Source organism: Leguminivora glycinivorella, chromosome 13, assembly GCF_023078275.1.
Source record: "Leguminivora glycinivorella isolate SPB_JAAS2020 chromosome 13, LegGlyc_1.1, whole genome shotgun sequence".
NCBI classification, from domain to species: Eukaryota; Metazoa; Arthropoda; class Insecta; order Lepidoptera; family Tortricidae; genus Leguminivora; species Leguminivora glycinivorella.
The window spans coordinates 20,766,873-20,780,610 of NC_062983.1; the positions used below are offsets into that span (position 1 = coordinate 20,766,873).

The following is a 13,738-nucleotide window of genomic DNA, read 5'->3' on the forward strand; positions in this document are numbered from 1 at the left end:
AGCGCCCTGTCGATGGCGAGCGGTGCGATGATGAAAAGTGGACGTTGGCATCATGTCAAACAGTTCCTCAGAACACAACCCATTGTGCAGGCGATAGAACACACACAAAAAGGCGACGTTTCTCCTTATATTAGACAAGGGTTCAATACCGCCTGTAAGTTTGGGATCGTCGACATTTCGCACAGCGCGTCTCTGCGGAATCGGCGTTCGCCGACTAAAAATTGCTCGATAGTATGTATGAACATGCGTACGGATGCGTTCTGCGACGACGCGTAAGCGTCTTCATACTAAAGAGCTATTTCGGCCGCGGCTAGAGCCGAATCGGCGTCGATAGCTGTCGGAGCTGCAGGTAATCAATGTAATCATGTACAGCTCAGCTAAGGGGTTTGCTCTCCAAGAAAACTCCTGCTTCAAGATACTTATTTAAATTACTTAATTTACAAGGATTTAAGTACAAAGTAGGTACGTATGAGGCGCTAGCCGAGAGTCGTGTCAGTAGTGTGTGTCGTATGTGCGGTTGGTGCTCCCCGTGCCGGTGACGTTATGCCCCCGCAGCCCTCATTTCCCCGGGACTGGTACCTATGACCGCCGCTGGCGCGTTAACAATAAGTTTGGAGAAACCCGTACCTAAGCGTTTCGTAGTGAGCTCTCCCTGTCGTTTTTCTGAATTTCGGGATGGCCTTTATCCTTAATTCTTTACGTCCAGTTTTCTTTAAGGTCGTATCAAAAACATATCAAGTTGGTTAATACCGAATCAGCCACCTAACCGCACAATGCACTCATGATTACGCTTGCTACATATTCGATTAAAGTAATGTATGTAAAGTATTAGGTACAAAAACGCTCGCCCGTAGGTACTTGCATAAGCAATAAGCAAGCGCATGAGATAATATGCATTGTGTTTAGATTCCTATACGAAAATGTTATTTTTATCTCCATTGAAATTGATTCTAATTAACTCAAGTTAAATTATAATCTATTGAAAATATTTCATCTTGTGCTATCTTAAAGTAGTCACACCACTATATATACTCTTTCTGATTATGTTTCCTACTCTTTCTGATTATGTTTTTTATTTCCGCTACCCAAAGGTTGTCTGGTAGAGATCGCTCTTTAGCGATAAGACCGCCTGTTGTCTGCCTCTATTTATAATCATTTGTTTTGTCTCCGCTGTATCTTTTTTCTGTATCTCTTGCTGAGGTGTGCCAATAAAGAGTATTCTATCTATCTATCTATCTATATATAAATTAAAACCGATATAAATTACACATATGAAAGAAAAAGTGACCAAGGCCTCCGGTGCCTGAGGCTGGAATCGATGGCAGATGCCTGTTTATCCGCTCGGCCACCCAGGTCACCTGATAAACAGGCATCTGCCGCGATTGCAGAGTACGCTGGTTCGATTCCAGCCTCAGGCACCAGAGGCCTTGGTCACTTTTTCTTTCATATGTGTAATTTATTTCGGTTTTATAAACCATTGCAATTGATTAGATACTTTAGAAAATGATTAACTAGTCGCAGAAACAGCCGCCTGTCAGCTTTGCTCACAATGGTTTTCTGCGGCAAATGACTGGGATAAGTCCGCCTACATTGTATATTACTGACTCTGTAACTGTGTCTCTTTTGTTTCCTTTATGTACAATAAAGCTTATACATACATACATACATACATGACTACTTATAACATTTACCTCTAGGTAAGTTCTCATCTCGTACAAATTATCCAAGTACCAATCAAGTTTTTAGAGGTTAGTTTTACAAGGGGACAAAGTTATTGTTGAACCGCACGTGCCAATAATGCCAATATTGATGCCCGAGCAAGCGAAAGATTCCAAATATTCCAATATTGAACAAATATTTACTTTTTTTAAACCGTTACTCACGAATAATCCTTTATTAAAATAAGCAATTAACCTCCACGACCGTGACACTGGGAAAACCGTTAACCCGCAAAGAAAACCCGCGTACGTATGACATAATACTTCATAACAATAATAAGACATGTCTACTATGTCTAGAAGTCATTAGAGATGATAATTCTTGCTCTACTTTGAAGAATAGTAACTACATACTTAAATTACAGTCAAGTGCAAATATACGTATCGAAATACATACATACATACATACATACAACCACGCCTGTATCCCATAAAGGGGTAGGCAGAGCACATGAAACGACTAAAGCTTCAGTGCCACTCTTGGCAAGTAAGGGGTTGAAAGAAAATGAAACTGTGACATTGCAGTGACAGGTTGCCAGCCTCTCGCCTACGCCACAATTTAACCCATATCCCACAGTCGCCTTCTACGACACCCACGGGAAGAAAGGGGGTGGTGAAATTCTTAACCCGTCACCACACAGGCAACGTATCGAAATAATCGTCTCATAAATATGGTACTACCACACCTCGGACACTGGCGATCAAATATATGAAAGAGGCGCGTTCCTAGCACACAGTCTTAGCTTGTGTAGGTGAACGCGGACTATGCTTGTATGAGTGAGAAATGACAGGTCGACTGTTCGCGTTTTTGACAGGCGGTAACTTTGAGGTAACCGAGAGGGGGTGGGCGGCTCTTCCAGCGGGAAGCGGGAGTGGCCATACTGAACGATAGTATTCTTATTATACTGTGGTACTACGCTCTCATTACACCGGACTAAGATGCTATAGGACATATTTTTGAGTAAGATGTGTACACCCATATTTTTACACTTGACTGTACATGAAATACCTAACCACAAAATTCAAATTTTGATAGAACTCCCGACATGGTGGGCCGATTTTCATGAAACATGGTTAAGAGCACTCCCGACTAACTCAGCTTTCAAACAAAACAAACTAAATCTAAATCGGTTCATCCGTTCGGGAGCTTCGATGCCACAAACAGACAGACAGACAAGTCAAACTTATAATTACAACACCCCGTCGTTTTTTCGTCGGGGGTTAAAAACGATTTTTTTTTATTCGAAAAAATACTGAAATTGCTATATTAGGTACTAAGATCCTGATTATAATTTCAATGGAATCAGCTGCAATTCTGAAACAATATTAAGCGTTAATTAAATATTGAAAATAATTACCAAGAAATGCAAATACCTACTGAAGGGCAATAGGTCGGGCTGTCAAAATTTAATTATTTTTTGTTTACAAACGCACATGTTTATTGTTTGCTGTATAATTGGAAGATTCGTAATTTTGTGTGTATATTTAATTAGTAAATTAAATGTTTATTTTTGTATTGTGAAAATAATAACACGTGACTGTGGGGTTTTTAAAGTTATTTAAATTAGAAGTTTATGCGACGTTTGGTCTCGTAAAATTAAAATGAAATTTGATCATCATCATCCTCCAGCTAGGAATATCGACGAATGCGTTGCTTTAATCGATCTGCCGTGTTGTTTATCAGGCACATCGTGATATGCCTGGGCAATTTTTAGGCATTTCATGATTTGGCGCCGTTTCACGATATGCCTAGGAATCTCGTGATTTGGCGGATTTTACGATCGGCCGCCGACATAAACATGCACGCATGTGTTCAGGGACGACGACGCGTAAGCTAACGAGCGATTTTTTGTCAGCTAGAGCCGATTTCGCGTATACACCGTGTTTATTTTGTTTTCCGTTAAATTCGACATCAGGAACCAGCCTGTATGTCGCTTTTTGTTAAAATCGATTTTTTTTTTCGTTTCCATACATAATAAATGGATTAATTAGTGTGAGAGGACCTTAATCATAACATTAAAGTCATTGTCAATTATTTGACGGCACATTTCAAAACAAATAACGTTAGGAAGTGGTAAAGGGATATATGCCACACACGTGTTCAGTAATTAAATTTATTATTTTTAATAATTCGATAACCGTAAGAGTTAAGAGGCTAGTTTCATAAAGAAACTGATAGTATTTGAACTAAAGAATCTACCCTTAAAGTTATCGGAATTTAATAAAAACAGGGTGTATACATTTCAACCCTAACAAACACACGTAGTATTGACGTAATGTGAATATACGTAGTTTTATCCTGTCCAGAATGAAAAATCTTCAATTCAACCATTATTTTATCACGGAAACAAAAAATCAACCAAAAACAAGGTACAATGGAGTTTGCTCAACGACTAAAAGATGAACGTTCTCCGTATTGAAAAGCAAATATAATATGAGTAGGTATTCAAATATGTGCGGATTTATTTAAGCTTCCTAGTTACGATCTTAGGATACAACTGTTTGTTCATATAGGCGACGTCAGAATTTCGCAAACAACATGAATTTAATATAGGTACCTAACGAATAAATACATAAATAGCTCTAAATTTACTAAGGTAAATAAATAAATATTATAAGGACATTCTTACACAGATTGACTGAGTCCCACGGTAAGCTCAAGAAGGCTTGTGTTGTGGGTACTCAGACAATGATATATATAATAAACAAATACTTTTCTACATAGAAAGCATCCATGACTTAGGAACAAATATCTGTCCTCATCACACAAATAAATGCTGCCCTTACCGGGATTCGGGAGGTTAGTAAATTCATGCATTCTGAAAAGGATAAAAAGTTATCAAAAGCCTCTTTTATTGACCCTTGATAGATAAAGGTTAAGTTGTCCTGGGGGATGCTCAGGAAGCCTGATAAGTAGGTACCCTATCTAAAGTGGCTCTGACCAGGAATATACCCGGCAAACGGAAAGGTCGCCCTAACGGACCGTCCACACTCAAGAGATGCATGTCCGCCGACGCGGAACGGACGTCAGCGCCACGCCGCCTGAATGTAATTAAAAAAACGTCTCCTCAGTACATTTTGTATAGGAAGGACGCGCAAGGGACGTCGCTTGGCGCGCCCCAGGCGACGCGCCGCGCCGCCTGGGGGCGCGTCTTACGTCTTTCGAGGAGATGTTTTTTAAATTACATTTAGGCGGCGTGGCGCTGACGTCCGTTCCGCGTCGGCGTGCGTCTCTTGAGTGTGAACGGTCCCTAAAAAGACTTGGCATCGGTCTCTACAGTAAGAACTCAGGGTGTTAGCGATGAGGCGGGAGAAGGTTACCCAAGCTAGCCAAGACCGGAGTCCGAACAGAGGAATATGATTCGATCGAGCCCAACACCCTAGAAGAGGTTAACAGGATTTAAAGAAGAAGAATAAGTATACAGTTCACTTAAATTTTTTAATCCTAGTTGTTTATCCTGTGTTGTGACGGGGTCGTGAGTCCTCAAGGTACTAAAACTTTTTTTTCACCTCAAGCTATATACACTGTGTTTTTTTGAATTCCGTTAACTTCGGCATATATTTAGGTCCATTATAGGAAACAGAGTAGCAAAGATAGTTTTTTTTAATTCGTAACTTTTTTCTAAAACACATCATACACCTGCGATTGATGTTACATCAATTGCTGTTAAGAAACGGGTTTTAGTTTGTGTGTTCGATATGCAATAAGTTAATTGTAAAGCCCGTTTCTCAATTGCAATTGAAGTAATATTTATCGCAGTTGTATGGTTTTTTTTTGAAAAAAAAAATACTAATTTAAGAAAACTAACTATGCTATTCTGTTTCCTATAATGGACCTAACTATATGCCGAAGTTAACGGAATTCAATAAAAACACGGTGTATAAGCTGATATGAAGTGTCCAGAAGTGTCCGTACCTACAACACATACAACATAAATCGTTGTAAATCGCTTTCCTTTGTCTAATAAGACACCGGCATCGGAGTCATTATCAAATACAATATTCATGTGTGAGTCAGCAGTGCGATCGGTGACTAATGTCAAGTCAACCATTATGTATTGATTGATTAGTTCTTCTCAAGGTTAAATAGGAAGTTTTAAATTATGGGTGGTAAAGTGATATACAGGGTGTAACAAAAATGGTGGTGATCCGTTTAAGGGCGTATTCAGTATCGTATTCTCATCAGGAAAAAGTAGGATAATTTTTTTTTATCTTTGTATGGAGATTCAACCGATTCGCGCGGCCCGGCTCATACAAAAGTGAAAATTTTTTTAGCGAAAAAAAATTTTCTTCTACTTTTTCCTGATAAGAATACGATACTGAGTACGCCCTTAAACGGATCACCACCATTTTTGTTACACTCTGTATAGAATTATCGAATTCGTGGAAATTATTTAGACAAATATTATCTACGTATAAGGGTCCCCCCACATCTAGTATCTCGCGAGCGTCGCGTCGGGCCAACTGTATGGGCAAAGCCTGACGCCGCGTCGACGTCGCGTCGACGCGGCTTGGCCCGACGCGACGCTCGCGAGACGCTAGATGTGGGGGGACCCTAAGAACCTAGTATGTATTAATTAATGATAGTCATGAAAAGTGTACCTATTGTATAATACTGACGAAAGCGGGCGAATTTGGGTGATTTTGGTACGCGAAGAGATTAATTGTTTAAAGAAAATCGGTGACAAAAAATGATCACGTATTTGTGATAATGTATGTATGTATGTATAAGCTTTATTGTACATAAAGGAAACAAAAGAGACACAGTTACAGAGTCAGTAATATACAATGTAGGCGGACTTATCCCTTAATGGGATCTCTTCCAGTCAGCCTTTGAGGAAATGAGTAGAAGCGATGAGTGACCAATTCAAAAATGTACAACCACTAAAATAATTAAATGCAAATTGTATTGGATTGTGTATTGTATTGGATGTCCAAATTGTAGAATTTTTCCAAAAAGCTAGAACATTTATTTTCAATACTTCAAGAAAACTTTTAAATTGAAGGCAAGGTTATTTGCCAAGTATAAGCCTAAATTAAACGAATTTATAGAAGTCTAACTCTCACTTTTTAACCTCGATTTTTTCTGTCTTATACCATGAAGGGAACAATTTGTGGGCTGTGGGCAAAAAATGTAGCAATATACTTAACCTTTATACCTAACTACAGGAACAGTTAAAAAAATGTAAGTACCTACCTATCGAACATGACTCAAGCTCCGAAACATTGATGTCATACAAAACACGAGCTAAACCCATGGGGGTCAAACTTGTAAATGCACCGAGACTTAACGAACAAAGGAAACCTACATAACCTAAAATGTAATGTTTTTTTATTGACTCCAAACACATGTTCACGTGTGCATGCTCACGATGCTCACGTGTGGCATTCTTGTAAAAAATAGGACAATGAGATATAAGATGAACCCTTGAAAATGTACATGGCTTTGTTTAAATATGTATGTACTTATGCAGAATATTGACAATGTGTAGCTTTGTTTCATTGTGATATTTTAATATTTTTACTGTAGGTATTGTGTATTGTCTACCTTTGATTCTTATTATTTATATAACACCAATCTTACATGTTGCAGTAATCTGTACAATTGTCCTTTTAAATAACAAAATAAACTGGGATCCATCAGTGCCCTGAGTAATTTAAAAAGACAGAAATATTCGAGTATCTAAAAAGTCACAAATACACTTTATTGTATTTTCTGGGCATGCGTAAACTAGTTAGAGGAGTTTATTCATTAATTATATTCAGTACAGTAATTATACTGGACACAAAAGAAAATATTAAATTAGGTAGGTCCATAGGGATTTTTGTTATTCTGCTTTTCTATCACTCCTAAATTTCACTCTTCGGGGTAGGTACATGATAGGAACATTCAGTTCAGCATAATAACGACGAGTAAGAGAGTTCTTCGTTGTCATGAAGGCAACAGAAAGTTATAGCGGTTCATTTCAACACCTAGATAAAACCCGCACATCAACAGTTTTCCGTTACAGTCAATATTGCCATAGATATTAAGTACGTATTAGTAAATGTGCTAATTTCTACCTCTATTAGCATATTCAAATGAGGGCCCTCAGTGAAAAACCTCATTTTACACCCTCACCTAAAAAGGAGTAAATAAAAATGAAATGGTACCTTATCATTATGAAAAACCACTAGTTATTTTCGAAATTTGTTTCTTTACAAGCCCTATCTAAGCTAAACAAAGTCTTAACAAACTCCTAACGAGTCTTGGCAGAGTTTGTCTATTTCATGTCTTACCTTAAGCATCCGTATCGTCCGTAGATCTTGTGATCGTGACCCGTGATCTTCCAAATAAGTCGATCATCTTCATTCTCCACGAACTTTTTGACCGCGACCACTTCCCCTGTGTCTCTGCTCCGAAATTTGTACACTTACCTTAAAGCATCCGAATCTCCCTCAGCGCGATCTTCCTTATAAGCGGATCATCTTCATTCTCCACAAACTTCTTCACCGCGACCACCTCGTTAGTGTCCCTATTCCGACATTTGTTTCTTTACAAGCCCTCTCTTTTAAGTTAAACAAAGTCTTAACAAAGTCTGACGAGTCTTGGCAAAGTTTGTCTGTTTCATGTCTTACCTTAAGCATCCGAATTTCCCGCAAAGCGATTTTCCGAATTAGCGGATCATCTTCATTCTCCACAAACTTCTTGACTGCGACCACTTCCCCTGTGTCTCTGTTCCGACATTTGTACACCAGACCGTACGAGCCTTCGCCGAGTTTGGCCAGCTTCTCGTATCGCTCCATCGCGCGGCTGCTGGCGCGCGATCTAGAACAAAAGAAAATTTGAAACTTGGCGTATGCAGTCATAGTATAGTATATAAGTTATAGATAAGCATGTCACTCGCTCTCGATTGCATTTTATTTGGCGCAGTCGGTAGGATATGATCCAACCTTTAGAAACCAGATTTCTTTGGTAGGTGTTGCTCGATATTTACTTAGAGCTTAAAGCTAAAAGATTTTTATTCCTTCCTCGAAGCCTAGCTGCGTTCTAAGAACTGTAATTTATTTGAGCCATCCATACTTAAATTGAGCCGCAAGTGATCAAGAAATAGTTATTTGTTATACAAGGGGGCAAAGTTGTATTTTAACGCCGAGTGTGGAATTGAGAAACGAGCAAGTGAAAGGATTCTATAGTTGAACCACGAGCGAAGCGAGTGGTTCGAGAATAGAATCCTGAACTTGCGAGTTTTTTAACACACGAGAAGTAATATACATTTGCACCCGAGTGTAACACAAAACTTTTCCCCTCACTATAGCGAGGAAACTACAACGCAAAAAATGCGTTTATCACTGCTTCCAGTAGTTCCACAGGTGGTAAATCATCTTTATTACTAGATTCACCTACTTTTATCAATTTTAAAGCAGTTAATTTGACTTTATTCAAGGTCAAATTACTTTACCCACTAGTGGATAAAATGCGTTTTTACCCGCTGATATTAAAGGACAAAACGCGTGTTTCCGAGCTGGTGAGGGGAAAAAGAATAAAATATATCTACACTTCAGTTTTTAAATAATTTAAATTCTGGACTTAACATATGAGCTAACTCTAATGATTTCATAATTAAGGCAACGGGATGCCGCATAGCAACTAGTAACCCAGCTGATTTTAAATTTCAAAACTTGAGGTCTAGCGTGCCTGTGTCTGGCTCACAAGATACATAGAATATATCTATTTCTCACTATATCCATTACTTTTATTAGAATGAGAAGTGTAGTTTGATATCTAGCGGGTACTGCAACCAGGGCCAAATTAAAGGCGAGCGAATAGAGGGGCCGCTCTAGGCGCCAAATGGTAGCAGGGGCGCCAAAATAAACAGATGGCACTTTTTTCAACGAAAAAGTTTGTTAAACAGGGGCACTAAAATTATATCTCGCTCTGCCCTACTAGGATTACTACTATTACTCAAAAACTTACGCCTCAGAAACATTTTGGGGCGCCCTAAGCGCCCAATCTATTTCGCCCTTCATCCAAACTCTGTAATTTCACCATAACCTACTATCCCTAGTCGTAACGGGTAAGGAATTATGAAACTCAATGTCTGTCCAACTGGACAATATTCTGTTTAGTTTAACACATTTAATTTAAGAGAAATAGAAAAGTTATTTATAATTTTCATCACTGAGAATGGGGTTGATTTGTATAAAAGTAAAAATATATAAAGAATGTAAAATAGAAAAAGTTTGGTAGAAAATGTTAAAGAAGAATAACATTTCTGTGACGTTTATTAGAGCATTGACAACAGTAAAAATGTAACCTTTTTTGATCAAAATGAGGTAAGTATCGTACCTACATGGGTAAATTTAAAACGAAGTGATCAATCAATCAATCAATCAATCAATCATTTTATTTGTTAAATATAGGTACAGTACCTACACAGGTGTTAATGTGATGCAATGCTCTTTGAATTTAATATGGAAAATAAAATAATATTTTCCAGCATATTAATTATAGCATGGCAATTGTTATGTTGATTAATTTCACTTGCTCTTCGAATAATTTATGTAACAATCACATTTGAAAGTAACTGCACGTAATAGTTATATAGGTAGCATACTTAAAACTTTTAAGTTAAAAGCCCGTTCCAGATTATGCGCGCGAATCACAGAGCGACGCCGCGAACGCGAGTGTGGATTCGATACGTAGAAAGTGCCACACTCGCGTTCGCGGCATCGCGCCGTGATCCGCGCGCATAGTCTGAAGACTGAGACTGATGTCTGGAGTGCATGAACATTATAGTCCGAGAGGTAAGCCTAAATCGATGAGCATTATTAGGTACTAACAATGTAATAAATCATTTTTCAGTACAGATGGTGTTTTTTTACGCACTAGTGCGAGAAGTGGTTCATTATATATCAGATCGAAACTTCGGAGGCTCATCTGTACTAAAAAAACGTCGTACGATACACGTGTGAAAAGGAAATTCGCGAACTTCCTTTTTTACGCACTTGTATCGTAATGTACTATTTAACATTTTTTTAATAATCCTGAACATTATTTTTTATTAGTGTTTTCCCCTGTACCTATGGACTAGATATGACATAATCTGATACTCTTATATAATCAATCAATTATTATTTAAGAAGTTATATACCCTCAATTGATTTCGTAAATAATGGATAATAGTAATTTATCTGCATGTTATGTCATACAACAAAAAGTAATCATTAAAACTTTCGTAATTTTCGTGAAACATATGATAGGCAATTTGACAATAACATAATCAAGCGAGTGATAACGATGCAAACAAATTACTAAAATCGTTAGTAATAAAATTAGATTATTTTGTGTGATTTGTGTCGACACGATAGCATGTTCGATGTCACGTAGTGTTATGAATTAATTTCGTAACTAAGCCTTAATGACTTGCAGTTTAGTACCATTTAAAGTTATTTACTTAATTTCCAAGTAAAGCGGCAACTGGAGCATTTAACAAATATGCTTTAACATTGAACGGCGGTTTTGTAATATTTTAATGTGATATTATCTGTAATCTTAGCCGATTTTGTAATGCTCAAATTATCAAAACCGTCAAGGTCGTATCATAACCATTAAAGTTACCCAATACAACATGTACGGAAAATGGTAACAAAGGAAAAATCGTATGGGACAATTTTTTTAACTACTAGGATTGAAAAAGCTAGTAATTCTAAGTAGAAATAGCATTTTTTTTTTAAAAAAAAATATCACACTTCATAAAACTGGCAAAAAAAAAAAAAGAAATGCTCAGGTATGTATAAGGTAGAGTCTGATCAAAAAGAGTAGAAATTAAGGGGCAACATCGTAGTGTCCTCATGGTCCTCCCGTTTTCTCACACATATTGATTTGAAAGGAATGACACTACAATTAATTTTGCCACTTTTAATTTCTACTTTTTTTGGTCGGACTGTACCATACATGTATCACATTTTTTTGTACCTATTTTGTCTCTCTTTATTTTGTTTTGTGTTGCAAAATCATGTAAGTTTGTGGTTGAATAAAGAATTTATCTATTTATCTATCTATCACATAAATGGATAAAAGAAATTTGAATCAGAATACCTATTACTGATTATGAAATAGGATTAGGCATGATTTTTACAAAAGTAATAAATACTCTTTCTTAGTGAACGATTATGAGTTTGCGGCGCTAGCATTGGAGACTATGGGGCCTTGGTCGTCTGACACCAAAAATTTTATTAAAAAGGTGTCGGAACGCCTTATAGGTGTCTCGGGGGACCAAAGAGCCGGTTCCTTCTTTGCTCAGAGGTTGAGTCTGGCGGTGCAAAGGGGAAACGCCGCAAGCATTCTTGGGTCTATGCCGGAGGCGGGGGATCTGAGGGAGGTTTTTTATATTTAGTTATAACCTGCATGTGTTAGTTTTAGTCTTTAGGGTTTTAAGATTTAATTTTAAGTTAATTATAAGATTAAGATATATTGTTGTTGTATGTAATTTGTATTTTTATCATGAAATAAAAGTGTTTAAAGTAATATAATGTCGTGTAAATCGTAAAGCGTTTGTCCACCATCACCTATAGAGTGAGAGCCATGAGTAAGTAAACACATACAGGTTCATATCATGTTCATATACAAAAAAAAACCTTATATTTTTATTTGTGTAGAAATTTTATTCATAATGACATTTTTGACAGCGCTAGCAGCGTAGTAAATCACATCAAGATCATTAAGATCAAGCAAACACAAAAAGCGGGAGACAGAGAAGCTGTAGAAGTAGGTAAAAGTTAATTATCATTATTCTAAAAACCTAATACAAAAAAGCTCACCTCCTCGGTAGCAAAGGCAGGTTGTTACCGAATAACCACAGCCGCTTATCACCGAACCATTTCTCCATGCAGGACGCCACGTTGTTCCACAGTTTGAATTCAGAACACTCCAACGTATCACTCATTCGCGTTCCCGAACGAACACTGTGCGCATTTCCCGCCAAAATTGACCACAAATTGCGTGAAGTTTATTTTTTATTTTTTATGCGCTGAAGGTGTTTTCTTCGTGAAAGCTGCCAGCCTTTTAGTTGTAGTATAGAGGAATATCGATCGAGGGTTTGTTTACAGTTTGAGTCGGGCTGTGTACATGACAACCGCGGTGGTAGGGTACAAGTTAGGCACAGAGCAGCCGTAAATAAGTACATTTCTTTCGTCTGGTTGTTTAGTTTTTGATAGTAAGTAATGTTGGAATTTCAGATAATATATGGTCATAAATGTCATAATGCCACAAGGACCCTTGGCAGACGGCCTTATATGATCTTTAGTGATATATTGGATGTTTTTTTATTTTTCTAATTTACAGACCTAATAATACTTGTCTTATGTACAATAAAGTGTTTACATACATAATAGCTACTAAATGATATGCATCTAATAAGAATTATATTAAACAACAGTCATAAAATTAATTTATTATTTATTTTTTTAAAGCAAATGGGATATTTTTTTTTAACTGTGCCCAATTTTAGTGAATAGCTCCTGGTCTATAATACTTTCATGACTTTAGTCTGTTCTAGCCATTTCAAATCGAACAAATCGTAGCTATAGGTTTGAAATGGTTTATTTTTCTTGACTTACGTACCTGCCTTTTAGTACAATACGGTACAAGTGCGAAAAAAGGATGTTCGAAACGAAATGTTTTTTCAGTACCTACAGACGGCCCTCCGAAATTTCGACCTGTCATATATGTAATGAACCACTTCTCGCACTAGTGCGTAAAAAACACCATTACTGAAATAGTACATTTCGATACAAGTGCGAAAAAGAGGAAGTTCGAAACGAGTGGCGATAAATTAAAACACGACCGAAGGGAGTGTTTTAAATCGACACGAGTTACGAATTCCCTTTTCGTACGTGTATCGAACGACGTTTTTCAGTACAGATGGACCTCCAAGTTTCGACCTGACATATAATGAACCACTTCTCGCACTAGTGCGTAAAAAAAACACCATCTGTACTGAAAAGTAAGTTTTACCTTGAGATGTGGAAAGGTTTAC

General features: G+C 37.4%; 1 protein-coding gene across 2 annotated transcripts in view; it reads right to left on the minus strand.

The window, feature by feature from the left end:
• Positions 1 to 13,738, minus strand: part of LOC125232363 (cyclin-dependent kinase-like 4) — a 65,760-nt gene that overhangs the window by 51,306 nt on the left and 716 nt on the right. The window contains exons 1-2 of one of the 2 annotated variants that reach the window (XM_048137996.1): positions 12,522 to 12,689; positions 8,337 to 8,526 (exon numbers count right to left, since the gene is read on the minus strand). In XM_048137996.1, coding sequence (XP_047993953.1) covers positions 8,337 to 8,526; positions 12,522 to 12,646 — 315 coding nt within the window. In that variant the 5' untranslated portion in view covers positions 12,647 to 12,689. Of the gene's footprint in view, positions 1 to 8,336; positions 8,527 to 12,521; positions 12,690 to 13,738 lie in introns of those variants that run through there. The other variant, XM_048137997.1, reaches the window with a different exon arrangement.